Source organism: Agelaius tricolor, unplaced genomic scaffold (assembly GCF_023055355.1).
Source record: "Agelaius tricolor isolate 1412-34295 unplaced genomic scaffold, bAgeTri1.0.p SCAF_2, whole genome shotgun sequence".
Taxonomy (NCBI): Eukaryota; Metazoa; Chordata; class Aves; order Passeriformes; family Icteridae; genus Agelaius; species Agelaius tricolor.
The window spans coordinates 83099584-83117907 of NW_027269262.1; the positions used below are offsets into that span (position 1 = coordinate 83099584).

Consider the following 18324-nt stretch of genomic DNA (forward strand, 5'->3'; position numbering starts at 1 on the left):
GGATTACACGTGGGAAGGTTAATGAAAAATATTCTTTACTTAAGATAAATAAGAAAAGAAACAGTGAGAAATTGAAGGTTTATATTAGGTATCATCAGAGTGTGTGATTGCCCTGTTGTGTCCCAGTTGGAGCTGTACTTCTTGGTGCTGTTTCTCATTCTCCTTGTTTTCTTTCCTCCTGGGCCCTGATGGACTGAAATGCCAAGGGATTAACATTTCTTACTTCTTTTTCCCTTTCTGCTTCTTTCTAATTTGATCTGCTGCCTTTATATGCTATTCTCTAGCTGCCACCCCAGCTCAGTCTTACTGCTTCATTAGACTTTCACCCCTTTTCATGGTTCAGAGAACACCTTTCTCTTGATGATCCACAGGTATGTCTGAAAAATACCCCTTGGCTTTGTCACTTCATCTGTGCACTGAATGCCATTAATTTTATTCTCCTTTTTGAGTTCTGTTTCCCCAGACCTTCCATTTAACACACCCTGCTTATTGAATTGGCTTTCATTCTGTACAATGGACACACTGTAAAGGCTTTTTTCTTTTATCTATTGAGTTTCCCCTCTTTCTCTATGGGAAATGGGCAGTGTAACATCACATCTGATCATCTACTGACACTGTGCAGAATATATTGATAATATATCATGTTAAATCTCTTTTCAGCATGATTCATACTATGTGCCAGAAACACTTAAAAAGGAATGCATCATACTTGGGGAAAATAAATTGTTTGAATAACTCTTGAGACTTCTTTCAGATCCCCTTACTGTGATTTTAAGGAATCAGACTAAGTAACATTTAACATACATTCAGTTGTCTCAGATGCTTGTCCAAATGTTTCACTTTGGGATGTGACAACAAAACATTAAATTCAACTTGAAGTAAGATAATAATGAATTTTTGGAAATTACATAAAATAAAGTACTTTTATATCATAAACTTCCTCTTCTGCATAAATTCTAGGAAACCAGATTGTGTTTCAGTATGTGGTCTTTTCTGACTTCACTTTCTTTGGTATTGGCTTTGAAATGTACAAACTCCATTCTCTACATTTTATAAAGCTTCCTATAACAGTCTTGTCACTTCTAATTTTAATCCATTTATAATGGTTTAATGACAAAGGACATGTCTATTGAGACTGGTCTTCCAAGCAATTTCCATTGTCTCCTTAATCAGACAATTTCAAAGGTCTCGAGAGTGGCTATTGTTTTTTAAAAGCTTTAAATATAATTCATTTCAGCTTTACTTCCTGACCTCTGATTTGATCTTCAAATTATAAAAGAAGAGTTAAATTTTAAGGTCAATTTTGTAAATTTCAAGGGAGACAATAACTTCTACTTTCTTCATAAGCATTCTTTCAGAGTTATCAAGTTGAGTAGGTTTTATAGACACTTATATAACTTCTCAGTCTTGATTTATAAGGGAATATACAAAGTAATAGAAAGCATGCGCGCCTAAATTCTGATGAGTGAATCACCAGATTAATTGTTTCAGTTTCAAAGATTAATTATTTCTCTCACAGGTATTTGCATCCTGAAGGTCTCCCTTCTGATTACACCATCACATTTCTCTTTCGGGTACTGCCGGACACGCCGCAGGAGCCGTTTGCTCTGTGGGAGATTTTGAACGAAGCATATGAACCACTGGTTGGAGTTATTTTAGATAGTATGTGTTTTGTGTTTTATCAGTGATCTTAACTGTACAAATTATTAATTCTGTGTCTAGTTTTATTATTGCCAGTGTTTCAATCCTCTACGAGAACAACCACGTGAATCTGGCGGGGAGAATCCCTAATGCATGGATTTTAGGTTCAATTTAACTGAGTTTAATTTGGACTTAGAGTCAAATTTTGAGTTAACTGCTTTAAACTGGATTCCAAGGATCTATACTAGATGCAATTTGATGTGAGGTACTCATCTGCTTTTAAGATTTCCAGTGCTTTGAGTCTGATTCTGATCAAATCTGTCTTGATCTAAGCCAGTGGTACTGGAAGCATATGTAGAGGAAATGCAGTCTGGTGAAAAGAAGAGCTAGAACCACAGACATGAACTCTTGATGGCTCTTCATTTCTGCTTGGTTTTACTTTCACAATTGTGAAACAGGGATTATAATTTACAAGGTTTTACTGTTGAGAAGATGAAGCTACTGTGATACCAGTTCTTGATATCTGCCAGTCTGTCACCTGGAAATAGGTGGGAATTAGGCATTTAGCCAACTTGAGGAAGGGTTTTTCTCATCCAACTCTCACAGAGAATGAATGAGAGAGTAAAACCAGGTAGACATGGGTGAGGTAGTCTCAGAACTGCTGGTCCATCCTTCCTGTCAAACCAGGAAAGAGCATTTCTCTGATATAACTTGTTACTTGCAGGTCAGTGTTTATGAATGTTTATGAATGTGTTTTACTAACATTTGAGCTGTCATTTTTGGTCTTCTTTGTTAAATGCAAATTGACTCTTTCAAATATTGTATCAGGACTTTTCTCTAACACAGAGCCCTTAATTTTGATCTCACACAGATGGTGGAAAAACTCTGACTTTCTTTAACTATGACTACAAAGGAGATTTTCAAACTGTAACTTTTGAAGGTCCTGAAATAAGGAAGATATTTTATGGGAGTTTTCATAAGGTTAGTAATGATAATAGGGGAAAAAAAAGCACTCTGAATAAAAACTTGTGAGTTTTTTGTGTTTCAAAATCATGTTTCATGAGATCAGTTACTGCCAAAAAAAGTGTATTTTGCATCAACTACCTTACTGTCATATGTCTCTTTGCAATATTAGATTAACATTAAACAAATCATAGGTTTTACCATGAAGCTGATGTGTTAAATTTTCATGTCATACTTTTTGCCTGTGTTTTAGAGTTCATTTAAAAATACATATCTTGAAAAGTAATTTAGAAATAAATCAGCTTTTCCTTTTAAGATTTGGATTGGCAGTGCCACTCAAAATAAAACGTCCAGAAAAAAAATCATTTTTTCATCAGTTGTAATTTTAAAATGTATTTTAAGAGCTACGCCACGTTGAACTTTCTTTTGTTATTTGAGAACTTTTAACATTCTTTCTGAAAGCAGGTGAAGCAGCACTGGGATTGTAGCACCTATTTGTGGTAGAGGGTAATTTTGTCATTGACTTTTTTCCTGATCTTTCCTAAACAAGACAAACAAACAAAAGCCCTGAGAGTTTGCTCATGACAGGATATTTGTAGCTAGTCCTCCCTACTGGGAGTGTCTCTGCTGCATCAGTGAGGGACAACAGAGTGTGATCAAGGCAGAAGGAAAGAATTTGTTTATTGTGCTCTGCTTCCTGTGCTGCATTTGTTGTAATTTGATTTTTTCAGTGTAAAAACTTCATTGTGGCAGCTTTGTCTGTCAATATATAATTTACAAACTAAATTTTACTGCTTTGTTTTGGCTTTTGCAAGTGGCTGGCTATAATGGCTGTAATGGTGAAATTCAATGTTCTATATGAGGAATCACCACATAAATCAAAGGTTCTGTGGGATCTGAGTGGTAAATGGACATTGTGCAGATCTTCTGTTGGGACAAATTATTTATTTATTGAATAAATTATGTATGTTGCCAATTTCTTTGCAGATGTTCCAGAAGTAGAAAAATAAACTAAATTCATTCAACAGTTTACAATCATAGAATAATTCAGGTTGAAGGGACCCCTAGAGGTTATCTAGGTTATTTGCTTTGGAGTTTCATTAGCAAACATGGAGTTAGGAGATCATTTCAAAAATGCCCCCCTTTTCCCAAGGAAAGAGCACATTTATCTCATACACTCCTTTGTGTATTTAAAGCATCTTCTCTTTTTCTCAGCTGCATGTTGTTATCAGCAAGACCACGGCCAAGATAATTATTGACTGCAAGGAAGTGGGTGAGAAGACCATTAATGCAGCAGGGAATATTAGTTCTGATGGCATAGAAGTGCTGGGGAGGATGGTGAGATCCAGGGGACCAAGGGAAAATTCTGCACCGGTGAGTGGAACAGCAACAATTCTTTCTAACACTTAAAATATCCTAAAAAAATCAATTGTTTGGGAACTTTGCAATTAGTTTTAACTTGAAGCCAAGTGAATTCATTTTAAATAGTAAAGACCCAGCATTTCAGAAATTCTGCAAAAGCCTGTAGTAGTTGTCAATTTGGGCAAAATCTGGTTTTTATTATTTTAATAAATAAAATAATAAGATCATTATTGTTGAAATTTTATTCTCAAAAACATATGTAAACACAGTTGATACATTCAGATATTACTTGTGTTCCAAAAATAATTACATACAGTAATGTCATGTATAACTCCTTTGCCTGGAATTATTTAAACTTTGGTTTTTAAAATTTTTTGTAATTATTCCCCATGTCTGTTATTCCCTCTGATTCTTTGTCTGCCCCTTAATTCACTGTCTGTTCACTAAAAATTTGAACTGTTTTGGCACAGACTGTCCCCAAAAGCTCCCATCTAAGTATACCTGGCTTACCTAGCTCTTTTATAATATAGGACATTTTAAGAGAGAAAAGTCTCCCCTCTCCCCCAGTTTAAGTGCTCATTCATTCCTCTGAAATTATTCTCCTAGATGCAGTAACTGATTATTCTTTCTGCTTGACAACCAATGCATGTCTTTCAGTTTTTTGTTTTGTTTGGGGAGGTTTGACTTTTTTTGTGCATGGTAGTGTTTGCTAATTTTCCTTGAACTTTCTTGACCCTAGAATGAGTTTAGCAGAAAATGTGAACCTTGAACCAAGGATTGACTTGAATAGGAATGAGGTTTCAAATATGTATTTACTTGTTAATATATGAAAATACTCTTGTTTAGTAAAAAATAAGCCCTCAGAATATGTCTCTGTGTGAAAAGAAAGAGCTTTTAGGGCCCAAATTGATGGATAATAATTATATGAAGCCTGGAAAGACAATTACACAGAGAAACCTTTGTAGGCACGTTCCAATAGAAACACAAAAAGGCAGACTTAGGAAATCTTGGAATTAGAGAAGCCTTTGTAAAGAAGTGGAAAGAAATGTGTCTTTTGTTAGAACCTAGGAATCTATTAAAAAAAAAAAAGTCAGACTGCCCACTCACTGAAAAATTTGATTTTGTTCAAATGAACTGTTAAGCTGATGTAAGATTAGAAATGTGTAGATGAAGATTAAAATTCTTTAGCAGGGTTAAGGTGTCTTCTGGTATTACCATATATACCAAATTAGAAACAAATCAAGAAAGCACCCAAATGCCATCCTCTGAAGTCTCCATTCTGCACAATTTATTAATATTGAGCAGTACTTCTTTAAATAGTCACATTTAAGACACAAATGAGTTGATTTCCTGCTCTAAAAGACATCAAAGAGATCTAGTAAGAGGCAGGATAGAGGTTCTCAGAACAGCTACTAGATTAGTAGAGCTCTTAGTTTTAGACATGCTTATTACATAAAATAAAAGTAAGCAGGCAGTTTGGAACAAAATTGTGGATGTTTTGTTCTAATTGTATTCACATGGAAGATGTTTAACATTCTTGGAATGTTTTTAGTGTATTTTAAATATAAATCAATACAGAGCAGTCGTTTGAATTTTGCCAGACATTTCAATCTTGAGGAAATATAATTGTACCAGAGTTTTTTTTCCATCAATATATACAGTGTGCAATGGTAAAATGAACAGATAGATAGATAGACAGACAGACAGACAGATTGATCAAACAGAGGATTAGGCTCAAGGTGCCAAACCCTTTTAACACTCCTGAATGAGTCATCTCATGATTGTATCGTAGCCAGAGCAATGAAACCTGACTGGGACCTGCAGCAAGTAATGTTTTCTATTCCTTCAGTGGGGTTTAATAAAAAGTCCAACTTTAAAACATTATCTACAATTCACAGACCTCCTCTTTATTGATGTTTCCTCCTCTTTGAACCTTGTTTGCTTGCATATATATGTACTGTTAATAGTATTTTCTAACGTGGTCTGTTGGGAAATTTGCAGAGCTGTAGCCTGGTTAGATGAGGATTTTCCCACCTTACTGATTCTGCTTGTATTTAGAAAGCAAAATCACTATAAATGCATAGACTTATGAATAAATGTTTAAGAGTAGCAAAGAAAGCTTTGTTTTGGGTTTTAACTTGAGTCAGAGCAACCCACAAAATGGTTTTTAAAAAGAACACTGAGTCATCCAACATTTGGTTGGTGAATACAGCATTTCAGAAAATGTCTGTTTGCTCTTTAATTTACACCAACAGACTTTATTCCTATTGTCCAGATTGCCTAGTCCAGACAAAATGAATACATGTACATACCTATCTATAAATTTTGTCCTACCATTGATTAGGATAATAGAACAGCTCAGGATGGACTGAACTATGGAAAAAAATGGCAATACAACTTCTGAACCTAAGGTGCTCTCTACAGAACCAGCTCTGGTGTTGCTGCACCCCATTTCTGGGATGAGTGATTTGCTTAAGAGCAATATCATGCAAATGCTCAGGTATTCTGTGTCCCAGAGCAGTGTGTGCCTGCACTTTGGTCTGCTGCTGCACTGTGAGGCCTCCTGGAGTTAGGAGCTTAGGGATGTGCAGCAAAGAGGGAGACTAAGTGGCTCCCCATGCAGCCAGCTTCCATTTGACACAGACATGGACACAGACTTGCTGGACCCAGGGTGGTTCTCCATGGAGCCAAATTGTGAGTTCAAATGCTGCCTTCATGCTGCACTTCAGCTGTCTGAGGTGTTTTGCATGGTGCCAGCTCATTGTGTCTGCATCTGTAGTACAGCAAATCCACAAACCAGCTAATCTGCTGGCAGGTGAGGAGAATGTCTATTTATATGAAAGTATGCCTTCTTTTAAAATATAATATTTTACTTTTATAAGGAAAAAAATGAGGCAAGACCAAAGGTGCACATATGTAGTTAATTTTAACAGCTTTAGAAGCAATGCAGTCATAAGAAAATTTTAAAATTCATTTCTCTGTTCTGATCTTAAAATAATGCCACTGAAAATAATGGGAACAAACCCAGCATTCTGTCTTTAGCAGTTCCTCAAATTTTTTAACATGTGGGGTTAATTTAATGGGATGTTCTGTTCCATACCATTCCCTATTCAGTATGCACATAAACAAGGCATGGAAAAAGAATAGAAATAGTAACAGAAGAAAGCTTCATCTCTCTATACCCCTTTGTTTAGCGAGGGCTGTAAAGGAGATAATTGGTTTTACCATTGAGTCCTATTTAGTATATTGTTTCTGAATATCAAGCAGCCACTATTTTTAGCATGTGTGTGTGTTCTTGCAGATTAAATTCTTGTCCAAACCATGTTCCCAGACCTGTGATGGGAATTTTCTTTTTTGCCCAATATTGTCACGTGGTGAGCAAGCTTTTCCCCATTCTTAAGCTATCATTGCCTGGGGATAATACAGATAAGAGAGGGCATATTCTAAAATAAAATTAAACTGGAAAAATGAGAAATATTATTTGTGGCTCAGGTCCAGTGTAAGTAATAGTCTACAGAAGACCTTGTCCCAGATAAAATCTGAAGAGCAGACCAGAGGGTTAAGAGGAGTTATTCAGAGAAGCCAAACTCTCTTTCGTCTAACTCTTGATGTCTTTTTTGCTATAAAAAGATACTGGAAGACACCATTGGGCAAAATAAGGAATTTAATCAAGGATTGGGGGGAAATTCAACAAATGCATGCAGCATTTAACCTTGAACAGCTTTGCTCAATTCATATAATGTCTGATAGTTCAGATGAGTTGGTTGGACACAAATTTGGTCGAAGCAGTGGATTTACCATTTAAATGTGGTATTTGTGGCTTGCTGCTTGAAGTCAAAAGCCTTTGTCTAATCTGAGTGCTTGAATCAAGTTGGCTTTGTTTGCTGATGGCTCCATTTTGCACTGATCTTACATCTAACAGTCATATTGTACACCACCTTTGTTTTGAAACAGCTGCAGTTACAGATGTTTGACATTATTTGTGCTACCTCATGGGCCAATCGAGACAAATGCTGTGAACTTCCTGGCTTGGTAAGAAACCTCTTTCAATAAGTGTAGAATTTACCTTTTATTTTCTACTTTGTTGAGAAAATGTTTTATTTGGAATGGATGCTTAAAAGTTTTCTAAAAAGCCCATCTCTACTTGGTTTACTTGTCCTATTGAAAGTCAATTAGATGTATTTTTCTAAATCATGGGTGCTTTTGAGAACTGTCTTATACTGTACTAAATCCTATGTCTTAGACTGATAAAATACCCAGCATTTGAAGTTCTGTGCATCATTCTTCTCCTATCTTAACCTTTTCATAGAGAGATGAGGAAAATTGTCCTGCCCTTCCTCATGCTTGTTCCTGTTCAGAAGCCAACAAGGGTCCCCTTGGACCTCCTGGACCACCGGTAAGGTTTTATTTGTAGTGAACTGTACCAAATTGTCCACCTTTATTATTTTATACTGTGAATATACTGAAATTGTATGACTAATAAGGTTAAATTACACTTACAAATACTGGTAAAGAGATAAAATTCTATTCAGTTTATAATGAAGATGCTATGAATTATATAAAGAAAGATTATGCTGAAGCAGTGGGGGTATTCTTTAGACCTGGAACCCTTTTATTTGTCTGTAGCATTAGATACCTCATAGGTAGTGCCATTTATTTTCAAATTTTTAATCACCTCTTTCTGTCTACTCTAGCAGATGTGTATTAAATATAGCTTGGAGTTTAGATTTCTGAAATGCTCAGTTTACAGAATTCTTACCAATTAAAAATATGGAACATGACAGTGCCACTTGTGTATTTTGTGATGAAAGAAGACTTTTCTGTCTTAAAAGCCCTACCTAAGTAAAATATTTATTGGAAAGTAGAACTGGAAGTACAGGTTCGTCTGGGAGTTCTTAAAGGCAGAGAGGTACCCAAGAGCTGTGAAGGGAAGAAATAATGAAATAATCTGCCTTTGTGGAAAGTTGAATTTAATTTTTTTTAATCTCTTCAGTGAATGATGAAATGCACACCGTTACAACTTTTACATATGCCTAGTGGTGTCATTTTGATGGCAATCATTAATAGTTTGCTCTGTAGGTGTTAAGTAAGTGTGTGTCTAAGTTCCTTGTGTGGAACTAGATAGTCTCTTGAAGAAAACAGTTATTTAACTTTCCCTCTGTGTCAGTGTAGTATCTTAGATGGAATAAATCTCCTTTCTCTTTATTGACTTGTGGAAACTCAGACAATTAGACCAGACATTGGAGATTCAAGCCCACTAAGTTTTGAGAACTCAATCTTGCATCCAAGGCTGATTTTTATCAATTTAGAAAGGCTCTGTGATGGTCCATTATTGATTTGGTTTAACAAGAATCCTGACTTAGAGATTTGTTGAATGGCCATGGATTTTTTTCTGTTACAACTAGATAAGTGTGATTGGTATCTTAGGGCTGCTTGCTGAGTGAGTTTGAGATGAGGCTGTCTTGTGAAAAGCTTGAACTGCATATTTCTTGGCTCATACTGTGTCCCAGATGCACCAAGGGCATGTTTTTAAATTAGAGAGCCAGGGAAGAAAGTGAGGGAAAATGTTTTTGGTGTTAAAGAGCACAAATTGCATGAGATGCATGTTTAACAACAAAACTGACTTGCACATAAGGCCTTCAGATTGTAGGTCCTAGCTGACATTAATCCTCCTGACAACTCAGAGGGTTGTCTTTCTGCAAGAACTGTTTTTCAAGCTCTGGTACAAAAAGCTGGAAAGAAATTCAAGAGGAAATTCACTTAAGAGCTGCATCTTGAACAAGGAGAAATTATTCTGTTCTCCTATTTGAATACAGATTATTAAATAGGTATGGATGAAAGTTTTAATTCCCACATTTTAGCATCCAGTTTTTGTTCTGTAAAAAATGGGATAAATCACATAAAAATGTCACTTAAATTGAGTAGTTTGACCACATTTCACAGTAAAATGAAAAATGTTTGAAAATTATTTGACTGGAAGGATGTCTATTACTATAGTTCAAAAGATATATGGATCAGGAATTGCTAAGGCTTAACCCAGTAGTAAAATAATGTACTTCTATATATTACATTTAGAATTAACCATGTTTTGAATAGCATAGTGCCAGGCAAGAGGAAGCTTAAAATGAAGCAGAAAAATCACTGCCAAGGCAGGGAAATATGTGATTCTGGAGCTCAGCCTGTTGTAAGTGATGCTTTTTTACCAGACAGTTAGATGGTAGAGCTCTGCAAAAAGGAAAGAAAATTTTTAAAAAAATTTCAGGGCCTATGAAAAAAGCAGAGCAAAAAGAATAAAGTCACTGTTCATCTCTGCGCCAACCAAAAGTCAGAAAGTCATATGTGCTATGTCTGGTCAGGAGAGCTCCAAGTCATTAAAATGTCATGTGACTTTTCTCCAAGCCAAGGATTCTTCTGTTTAAGAGATCAGGATCCTACCATGTAGCCAGTTTTAGACATTAGGCTAGAAACACTCCAAATAAAATGCTTCCATTTGTTTGGGACAGTAACTCTAGAAAGAATTTTTAACTTTTTAGAAAATGCATCACTTCAAGTAAGATTTTGTTTAGAGTTAAGGTTATCTGGCAATTTTCATCATGGGATACTGTTTTCATGGCTTCATTTTTGGCAGAATTTGCTGTCTGAAGTTCCTCACACAAAGTAAAAAATGAGATATCATGTAAAACTAATGCCTGCATTTGAAAGGAATGATGCAGAGTTGAAGAAGGTGAAGGAGACAAAATTGTTGAAGAATTGGACAAGTTTAATTGCCAAAAAAAAGCTTTCAGTGCTTCATAGGTTTTGACTGTTAAAAAGAAATGAGGAGGTCTTGTATTTGCAGGGTTCCCAGATGAAGGCAGGAATGATGCATCTGGCTCCATGCTCTTAGAAGGCTAATTTAATATTTTAAGATACTATGTTATAATAAAGAATTCTATACTAAACTATACTAAAGAATAGAGAAAGGATACTTACAGAAACAAGTGTGCTAAAAGATACTAATACTAAACTCGTGACTCTTCCAGAGCCTCGACACAGCTTGGCCATGATTGGCCATTAAGTGTAAACAATTCACACAAAACCAATAAAACAATCACCTGTTGGTAAACCATCTCCAACTACATTCCAAAGCAGCAAAACACAGGAGAAGCAAATGAGATAATATTGTTTTCCTTTTTCTCTGAGGCTTCTCAGCTTCCCAGGAGAAGAATCCTGGCAAGGGGATTTTTCCAGAAAATGTGACAGTGACAAGGAGGTGTCTTGATAACAGTAGATTAAGACCCATTTCTGGAAGAAAGCACTGGCTACTAAGAAGTTATTCAAAATAAGAGAAGGCATAACAAGAATTTTTGGCCAGAAAAAAAACACAGAAAAACCCCAAAAAACTGAAATTGATCACACAGGCTTAGTAGTGCCGGGGAATAACCACCAAAATAAGTTTATGAAAAAAATGAGGGGGCCTCTTCTGATGTTTTCATCTGAAATAAATGCTCTTCTGGAAATTGTGCTTTTACCAAACAAGGTTACTGGGTTGGACATGAACAAGTATACCAACAGTATGGTCCAACATGGACAAGTGTGCCAACTTCAGCATGAATCCAAAAGCACATCATTTAATGGCTCAGCATCAGGCTATTTTTAAGCATATATTCTTAGTAAAAATACAATCTATTTATGAGAACAAAATGGGAGAAAACTGTGTTTGTGTTTATGTTAAAAAGTTGCAGTCATTGTGCTGGGGAATTTTTAATCTCAGAGTAAGACAGAGGAAGGAGAAAGGACAGCAGATTGGAATGCAGAAATATGAGTATCTGTAATTTTGCAACTGGCAATTGGAACTTGGTTCCATGGAGAGCATGGGATGAGATTTTAGGGTCAGAGCTAGCCGTGGTGGAATGAGTTGTGGCCATGGAGAGGTGGGATGGAAGAAAGAAGCCTGAGGGAGCTGGGAGAGGTAATGGAAAATTGTTCTGTGATTATATGTGAAGACCATGTCATGACACCTTCATTGAAGGGCAATAGTACACTGGGATTTCCAGATATTTCTGTTATTTCTTCTATTTAAAGTCTCATAGATACTGCATATAAGCATGTTTTCTATTCTTATTGCGTTTACTGCTGTTGTTGTAAGTACTTACTGTAGCCCCTAAAGAGTTCTATTCAACTATGGTGTCTAGTTGTACAAGGTCCTTTATGAGTACAATGATAGGCAGAATACCTGTAAAGCTCATATTCCAGAGATTAGGCAATGTACTCAGATGGGGGAAGAGGGAAACTGATGTGAAAAAGAAGTTATTTATGCTGTCCTAGAACAGAAAGCACATGTAGATGCTGTTGCAAAACACATTCATGGCAGCCATCCACAGATATATGGTACTCCAGTGTCTCAGATGATAGGAATAAAGAAGGCTAAAGTTGGTTAATAAATGATGAGCAGATGTAGGTATTGCTGAAGAAAGCAAAAAAGAGAAATATGTCCATAAGAGCATTTTACCTAAGAATAGCTCCAAATTAAACCATGGTGTAGATCTAGTAGGGTCTGGAGTTGTCCTTGCTGAAAACTGTCCCTAAGTCATTAGGATGACAGAATTATAGAACTGTTTATGTTGGAAAAGACCTTCAAGATGATTGAGTCCAGCCGTTAACCTAGTACTGCCAAGTCTGTCACTAAACCATGTCCCCAAGTGTCTGCCACATCTACATGTTTTTTTAACAGCTCTGGGGATGGTGACTCCACTATGTCCCTAGGCAGCCTGTTCTAAAGCTTTACAACCCTTTCTGTGAAGAAATTTTTCATAATATCCAATGGAAACCTCCCACAGTTCAACTTGAGGCCACTTCCTCTCATCCTGTGGCTGTTACCTGGCAGTAGAGCCTGACCCCCACCTGGCTACAGCCTCCTTCAGGGAGTTGTAGAGTGACAAGGTCCCCTCTGAGCCTCTTTTTCTCCAGGCTAAACAACCCCAGCTCCCTCAGCTGCTCCTCATCAGACTTGTGCTCCAGACCCTTCCCCAGCTCTGTTGCCCTTCTCTGGATGTGCTCCAGGCCCTCAATGTTATTCTTGTGGTGAGGGGCCCAGAACTGAACACAGGATTTGAGGTGTGGCCTCACCAGCGCTGAGTACAGGGGCCATGGTCCTGCTGGCCACGCTGTGTCTGATAAAGGCCAGAAGGCTCTTGGCCTTTCTGGGAACTCAGCCTTTAACAATGTGATTTTGGTGAGAACAGACAGATGTGCAGGAGGTTTCAGCAACTGGAAGGGAACCCATGACCACATTTCCATCCATATCATAGCTTTCAGTGTTATTTTGATTCTTACGTAGTGTACATTCTTGGCTCTAAGAAGTCACATCTGTGTTTAAATCTGTTCCTGTGCATGGCTACACTTCAGTATGTTCCCAGTTTAATTACTCCAGTGGAAGGATATCGACAGGATATTTACTGATTCTTGAATGCTGATTCAGGAACAGGAAGAATCCATTTGGGCTTCTCTGGATTTCATTTCTGTTTGAGAGTTTTGGTTTTCAGTGAGTCTCGTGCTTGTGCTTTTCAGGGTGGCCCAGGAGTCAGAGGTGCCAAAGGTCATCGTGGTGATCCAGGTCCAAAGGTACTTTTTAAAGCGCTCTACATTTGACAGATGCATGGGTTCTTGGTTTATCTCTGCTGCATGGAAACCCTGAAATGAATTCCAGGTTGTCTCTGGCTTTTTTGAGGAAAAAGCATAGTGAAATGTCACTGGCATTTACTGTGTCTCTTTCCAAAACAATTACTTGTCCTTTTTGTTTCTTGACAAAAGATATAAAATTCAGAATTCTGCTTTCACAGAATAAATAATCCTCTTTTTTTGTGTGTTTATAAAGGAACCAGACAGTTTTAAATTAAACCCTAACTGCTCAAATATCTTAACTCATATTTCAGATGTCTTTGAATCTATTGGCATTTAATTCTTCAAACAGAAGCTGCCTTTGTCCATATGATAAGAGTTTAACTTATGTCCTGTGCTACTTTAGGGACCAGATGGACCTCGAGGTGAAATTGGTGTTCCTGGACCGCAGGGACCTCCTGGACCACAAGGACCCAGTGGACTTTCTATTCAAGGGCTTCCAGTGAGACTTAAAAAATCAATAGGCATTTTTCTATGATCTTTTAAACAGCAAATAGCTTAGACTAGACTGAAATAGCTTTTGGTGTTGTGATCAGAATCTGAATTTTAGTATTTGCGGTGAAATCACAGATGTGGGTTTGACCTCCAGTGAACGTGGGTTCAATGCCAGAATTTCTGGGTTTTTATTTTGAACAGAATTTTTAGTCATCTGAAAGTATTTGATTGCAGGTTGAATATGACCTGGGTATTAGCATCCAAGCCTGGAGTCAAGGGAAAATAAATTGCAGTGGGGGTAGTGACATGGCAGTTGACCAAAATGTTAATATTTTCTCTTTTTCTGGCTGTACTGCTCATTGCAGATCAGTTCTGACTTGAAAGGTGTACCCAAGCAAGAACACCATATTCTCTGCCAAAATTAAGCAATACTATTCATTACATAATAAAATCTATCATCAGAGGAAGTGATTAGGACTGGATTTGCAAGGCTATTGTGAAATAAGTCACAGAATTTCATTATAAATAAACATAGTTAGAATAATGAATCAGTAGCACTTATCTTGTTTCATACACCTCTCCAGTAGACGGGTACAGACAAGCCTAGAAAAGTAGTAATACATATATTACTTTCTGCTAGTTTATTTTTCCAAATTTACTACATTATAATAAAATGTCGTCCTTTTCCAGCCTATATGATACTAATGAAAAATATAATGGTTTACCAAAGCTGTATATTCTTGATTGTGTTGTCATAGAGAATAATAAGAATACTTTAATTATAAGAGCAGTTATTTAATAGAGAATTTTATTTTTTATAAAAAGTAACATTTATTTATTATTTAGAAAAGTATATTCTTCTCATGCATATGTACCATAGAAACATGCCTAGTTTCCACAGTAAACCCATTTTTTCACCATTATTGGAGATACTGCTGAGGCCTGAAGTGAAACCAATTCCTTTAAAGGGAAAAAGAAAATTGCTACCCTTTTTTTGTAACAAAATGTACCCAGGTTACTTATGAAACCTTTTAAAATTAGGGTTTTTTAAAAATGTTTATAACTTCTACGTTTGCATTTTTGCAAATAAGGGTCTTGCAAATAAGAGTCTTTTTGTTTGCTTTCAGAAAGAAACAATTTGTTTTCTTACTGGTTTCCTTTGTTGTTTTTTGGGATTTTTTTAAGAAGCTGAAGGGAGCCATTAAAAACAGAAATGTAACCATGTATTTTGTTTGCTATGTGTGATTGTTTATTTGCAGGGGCCACCCGGTGAAAAGGGAGAGAAGGGAGATCTTGGTTTTCCTGGCCTGCAGGTATTCCCTATTGTACACCCTGTCACTGACCAAGTTTGAATGTTGAATTGGCATCATTGTGAGTTTAGGGCACATTTTACAAACTGATGAGAAATGTATTGTTGGGGTGAATTTGAACAGGGATTTAGAAAGAGGAGGAATCCAGGGTATGTTGGTGTGCAGCAGCTGATTCACTTGGGCCTGAAAAGCTGGTTACTTTCTTGTTTAATGCTGAGATTGTGCCTCTGTAGACTCAACATCTCTGCATTTCAATGATGTGTGTTTACCCATCTCTCATTCCACAGAAATACCTTCTTTACTGAATCTCTTCTATGGTGCCACCCATTATTGAGCTTCCTAGTTCCATTTATCCAAAACGTCATACAGTTTTACTCAAAATTTTTTGGATTCTGTTAATTTGATCTCATAATTTTATCTCCTTTCATAATGCTTAGGGAGTCCCAGGAGCCTCAGGTTCACCAGGAAGAGATGGAGCTCAAGGTCAAAGGGTAAGCTAAAATGAGTATGTTTTACATGTGTTTTGTTCCCATTCCATAATGGAAATGTTTCCCAACATGGCTGATTTATTATAATGAATACCACCTCTGTCCTTTCTGGAGTTCATCTCTCTGTGCCAATAGGCACAGGAGGATGGACATCCTTCTGTCTGGTGATGAGGGTTGAGATGTGTAATGGGAACCCTGCACGATGCCTGTGCTTTGTGCATTTGGTAGAAGTAGATGTCACTTGAGTTCAGCATTGCCAATTAATCTCTTGGCTTATATATTTAAAATTAAATGGTTGTTAAATGGTGTATAATTAGTATGCAATCCAAGGCAATGATCTAAATTTGCTTTCTAGCTAAGTAATGAAACAGAGACAACTACAAGGAAATGAAATGAAACAGAATATTGAATGTAGAATGATATTTGCAGAAACAGTTGACATGAAAAAAAGGTGAAAAATATATAATAGCAAAATTTAGTCAACCTTATTCTGCTCCTGGTGTAACAACTGCAGATACTTACAGTCTGTCTAGGAGCCAGTAAAAGAAAATTAATTTTCATTTGTGCAGTTAAGCCTATAACTCCTCTTCTTTGTCTCCTTGGGGAGACTTCTGTTTCATTATTTGTCAGATTCTGGAAAGTTATTGTTAGCATAGTACTAGATTTCTGTCTACAGCAGAAGTTCATTATGAAATATAACTTTTCAGTTTCATTTGAGCAAGATTTACATATTCATGATCCTTTTTTTGGAAATGTCAATGTAACTTGAACTTCAGAGAAATCTGGGAATTCTTTGATTTTTCTGACCTTGTTATAAAAAACCCAAAGCCTGTAGCAAAACATGTATCTGAACTCACTATTATGAATTTAAACATTGGCATAAACATATGTCTAGAAGTAATTCCACTGACGTTACTGTAGAATTTGGGAAATAGATAAGTGGGGCTTTTTTTCTCTAAAAATCAAGAAAAGAAAGGCATTTTATTAAAATAAAGATTTATGCGATATTATCATCAGATGAATAATCTAATTGGAGGAATAGCCTTTTCATGCCACCTGTTCATCTCCAGGTTAATAGAGACCTGGACCCTGATGAACATTTGGGGTTTTGCCATGTTCTGTCTGGTCTTGGTCCTGGACAAGTTGAGATGGTGCTAAACCTTGTCCAAGTGAGCTCTATGTGCCTCCTCCCCCTGCATTCCACATCGTGAGGGATGTCGAGGTGCCTGCAGTTCAAGGAGAAAAGAACTCTGTGTTTTGATGTTATTCTGTAGCTGACCTCATACTTAGCAGAGGATGCCCTCAGCCATGCCTTGATGCCAGCCACCAGTTCAGAAGTGGTCTAGTTCTCCCACACGTGGGAGTCACCAGGTTGTTGCCAAGATGGTATTCCAGAGAAAAGCCAAGGAAGATTAGTGCAGTAAAGGCTTTTGATACAGCCTGGAAAAGTCATATGGTGTTTATTCTGTAGAATACCCCACTGTTGTCTATAAAAAGGTAGGGCAATTACATAAATTGCCTGTTTTTATAGATACAGTTATAATGCTTTGTTTGTGTGTTCTCTTTCTTCTCTGCTATTAATCATGGGAGCTGGATAAACAGCCCAGAGCTCATAAAATTAGTTCTGTTAGCCTGGTATTGTCTCTGTGAGACCCTTATGCAATGTTGTCCAGCTGTAATTATTTCTCTGGCAACAAATAATTATGCTATACTGATTTTATGGTGTTGTAACTCATTTGATTCCTGTGAAGTTATGACAACATGAAATTACTTTTAATGGGCAAAGATCCAAACCAATTATTTCACCGCAGTCTCTTTGAAGACCCAGCACTTTAAAAAAGAGATAATTCTGAAGGGCATAACTGCAGCAGCAAAGGGGAACTGGAAAATTCCTGAGAAGTAAATTGCCTTTTTGTATAATGTTCCTTTTGTTGGGTTTCCTCCTGTTAGCCAAGATGCCAAACTGTTTTGCAAGTATTATACTACTAGAACTGAGATTTTCTGTGTTTTTCTTAGCTTAGTTATCCCTTCCTCTTTAGTATTTATTGATCTTTAAGTATTTTAATTATAGTGGTAGTAGTGCTGTAGAGTACTTAGACAGGTTGTTAAATCACACTGATTTTAATGGGTGGTAAGCATAGGGCTGATATTTATTGGGAGATCTCTGAGAACTTTGAATTGGGTATAATGTGATTAATGAAGTGCTGGAATGGAGATTCTTTTTCCTTCAGTTCCTGATAATTGGAATCACTTCACTTCTACAGTTTGTTTTCCCTTCTGTTTGTTTTGATTTCTAGTGTTCATACTTTCTGATTTTCTTTTGGAAATCAATTGAGGAAAGGGTTTGATTTTCCTTTCTTATGTTGTAATTCAACACTTAACCTAAAATTTCTTTTTTGTTTTTCTGAACTTGGTTTTTAGTCCCTGACTCATTTGCTTTTTCTTGGGTTTTAGAAAGAAATAGA

At 36.6% G+C, this 18324-nt stretch overlaps 1 protein-coding gene across 6 annotated transcripts in view; it reads left to right on the forward strand.

The window, feature by feature from the left end:
- The window catches only part of COL14A1 (collagen type XIV alpha 1 chain), a 114193-nt gene that overhangs the window by 77866 nt on the left and 18003 nt on the right, over window positions 1-18324 (forward strand). For 5 of the 6 annotated variants that reach the window (XM_071421714.1, XM_071421716.1, XM_071421718.1 and 2 more), the window contains 9 exons: window positions 1520-1662; window positions 2513-2622; window positions 3820-3978; window positions 7921-7998; window positions 8276-8362; window positions 13516-13569; window positions 13973-14068; window positions 15321-15374; window positions 15809-15862. In XM_071421714.1, coding sequence (XP_071277815.1) covers window positions 1520-1662; window positions 2513-2622; window positions 3820-3978; window positions 7921-7998; window positions 8276-8362; window positions 13516-13569; window positions 13973-14068; window positions 15321-15374; window positions 15809-15862 — 835 coding nt within the window. Of the gene's footprint in view, window positions 1-284; window positions 372-1519; window positions 1663-2512; window positions 2623-3819; window positions 3979-7920; window positions 7999-8275; window positions 8363-13515; window positions 13570-13972; window positions 14069-15320; window positions 15375-15808; window positions 15863-18324 lie in introns of those variants that run through there. The other variant, XR_011678389.1, reaches the window with a different exon arrangement.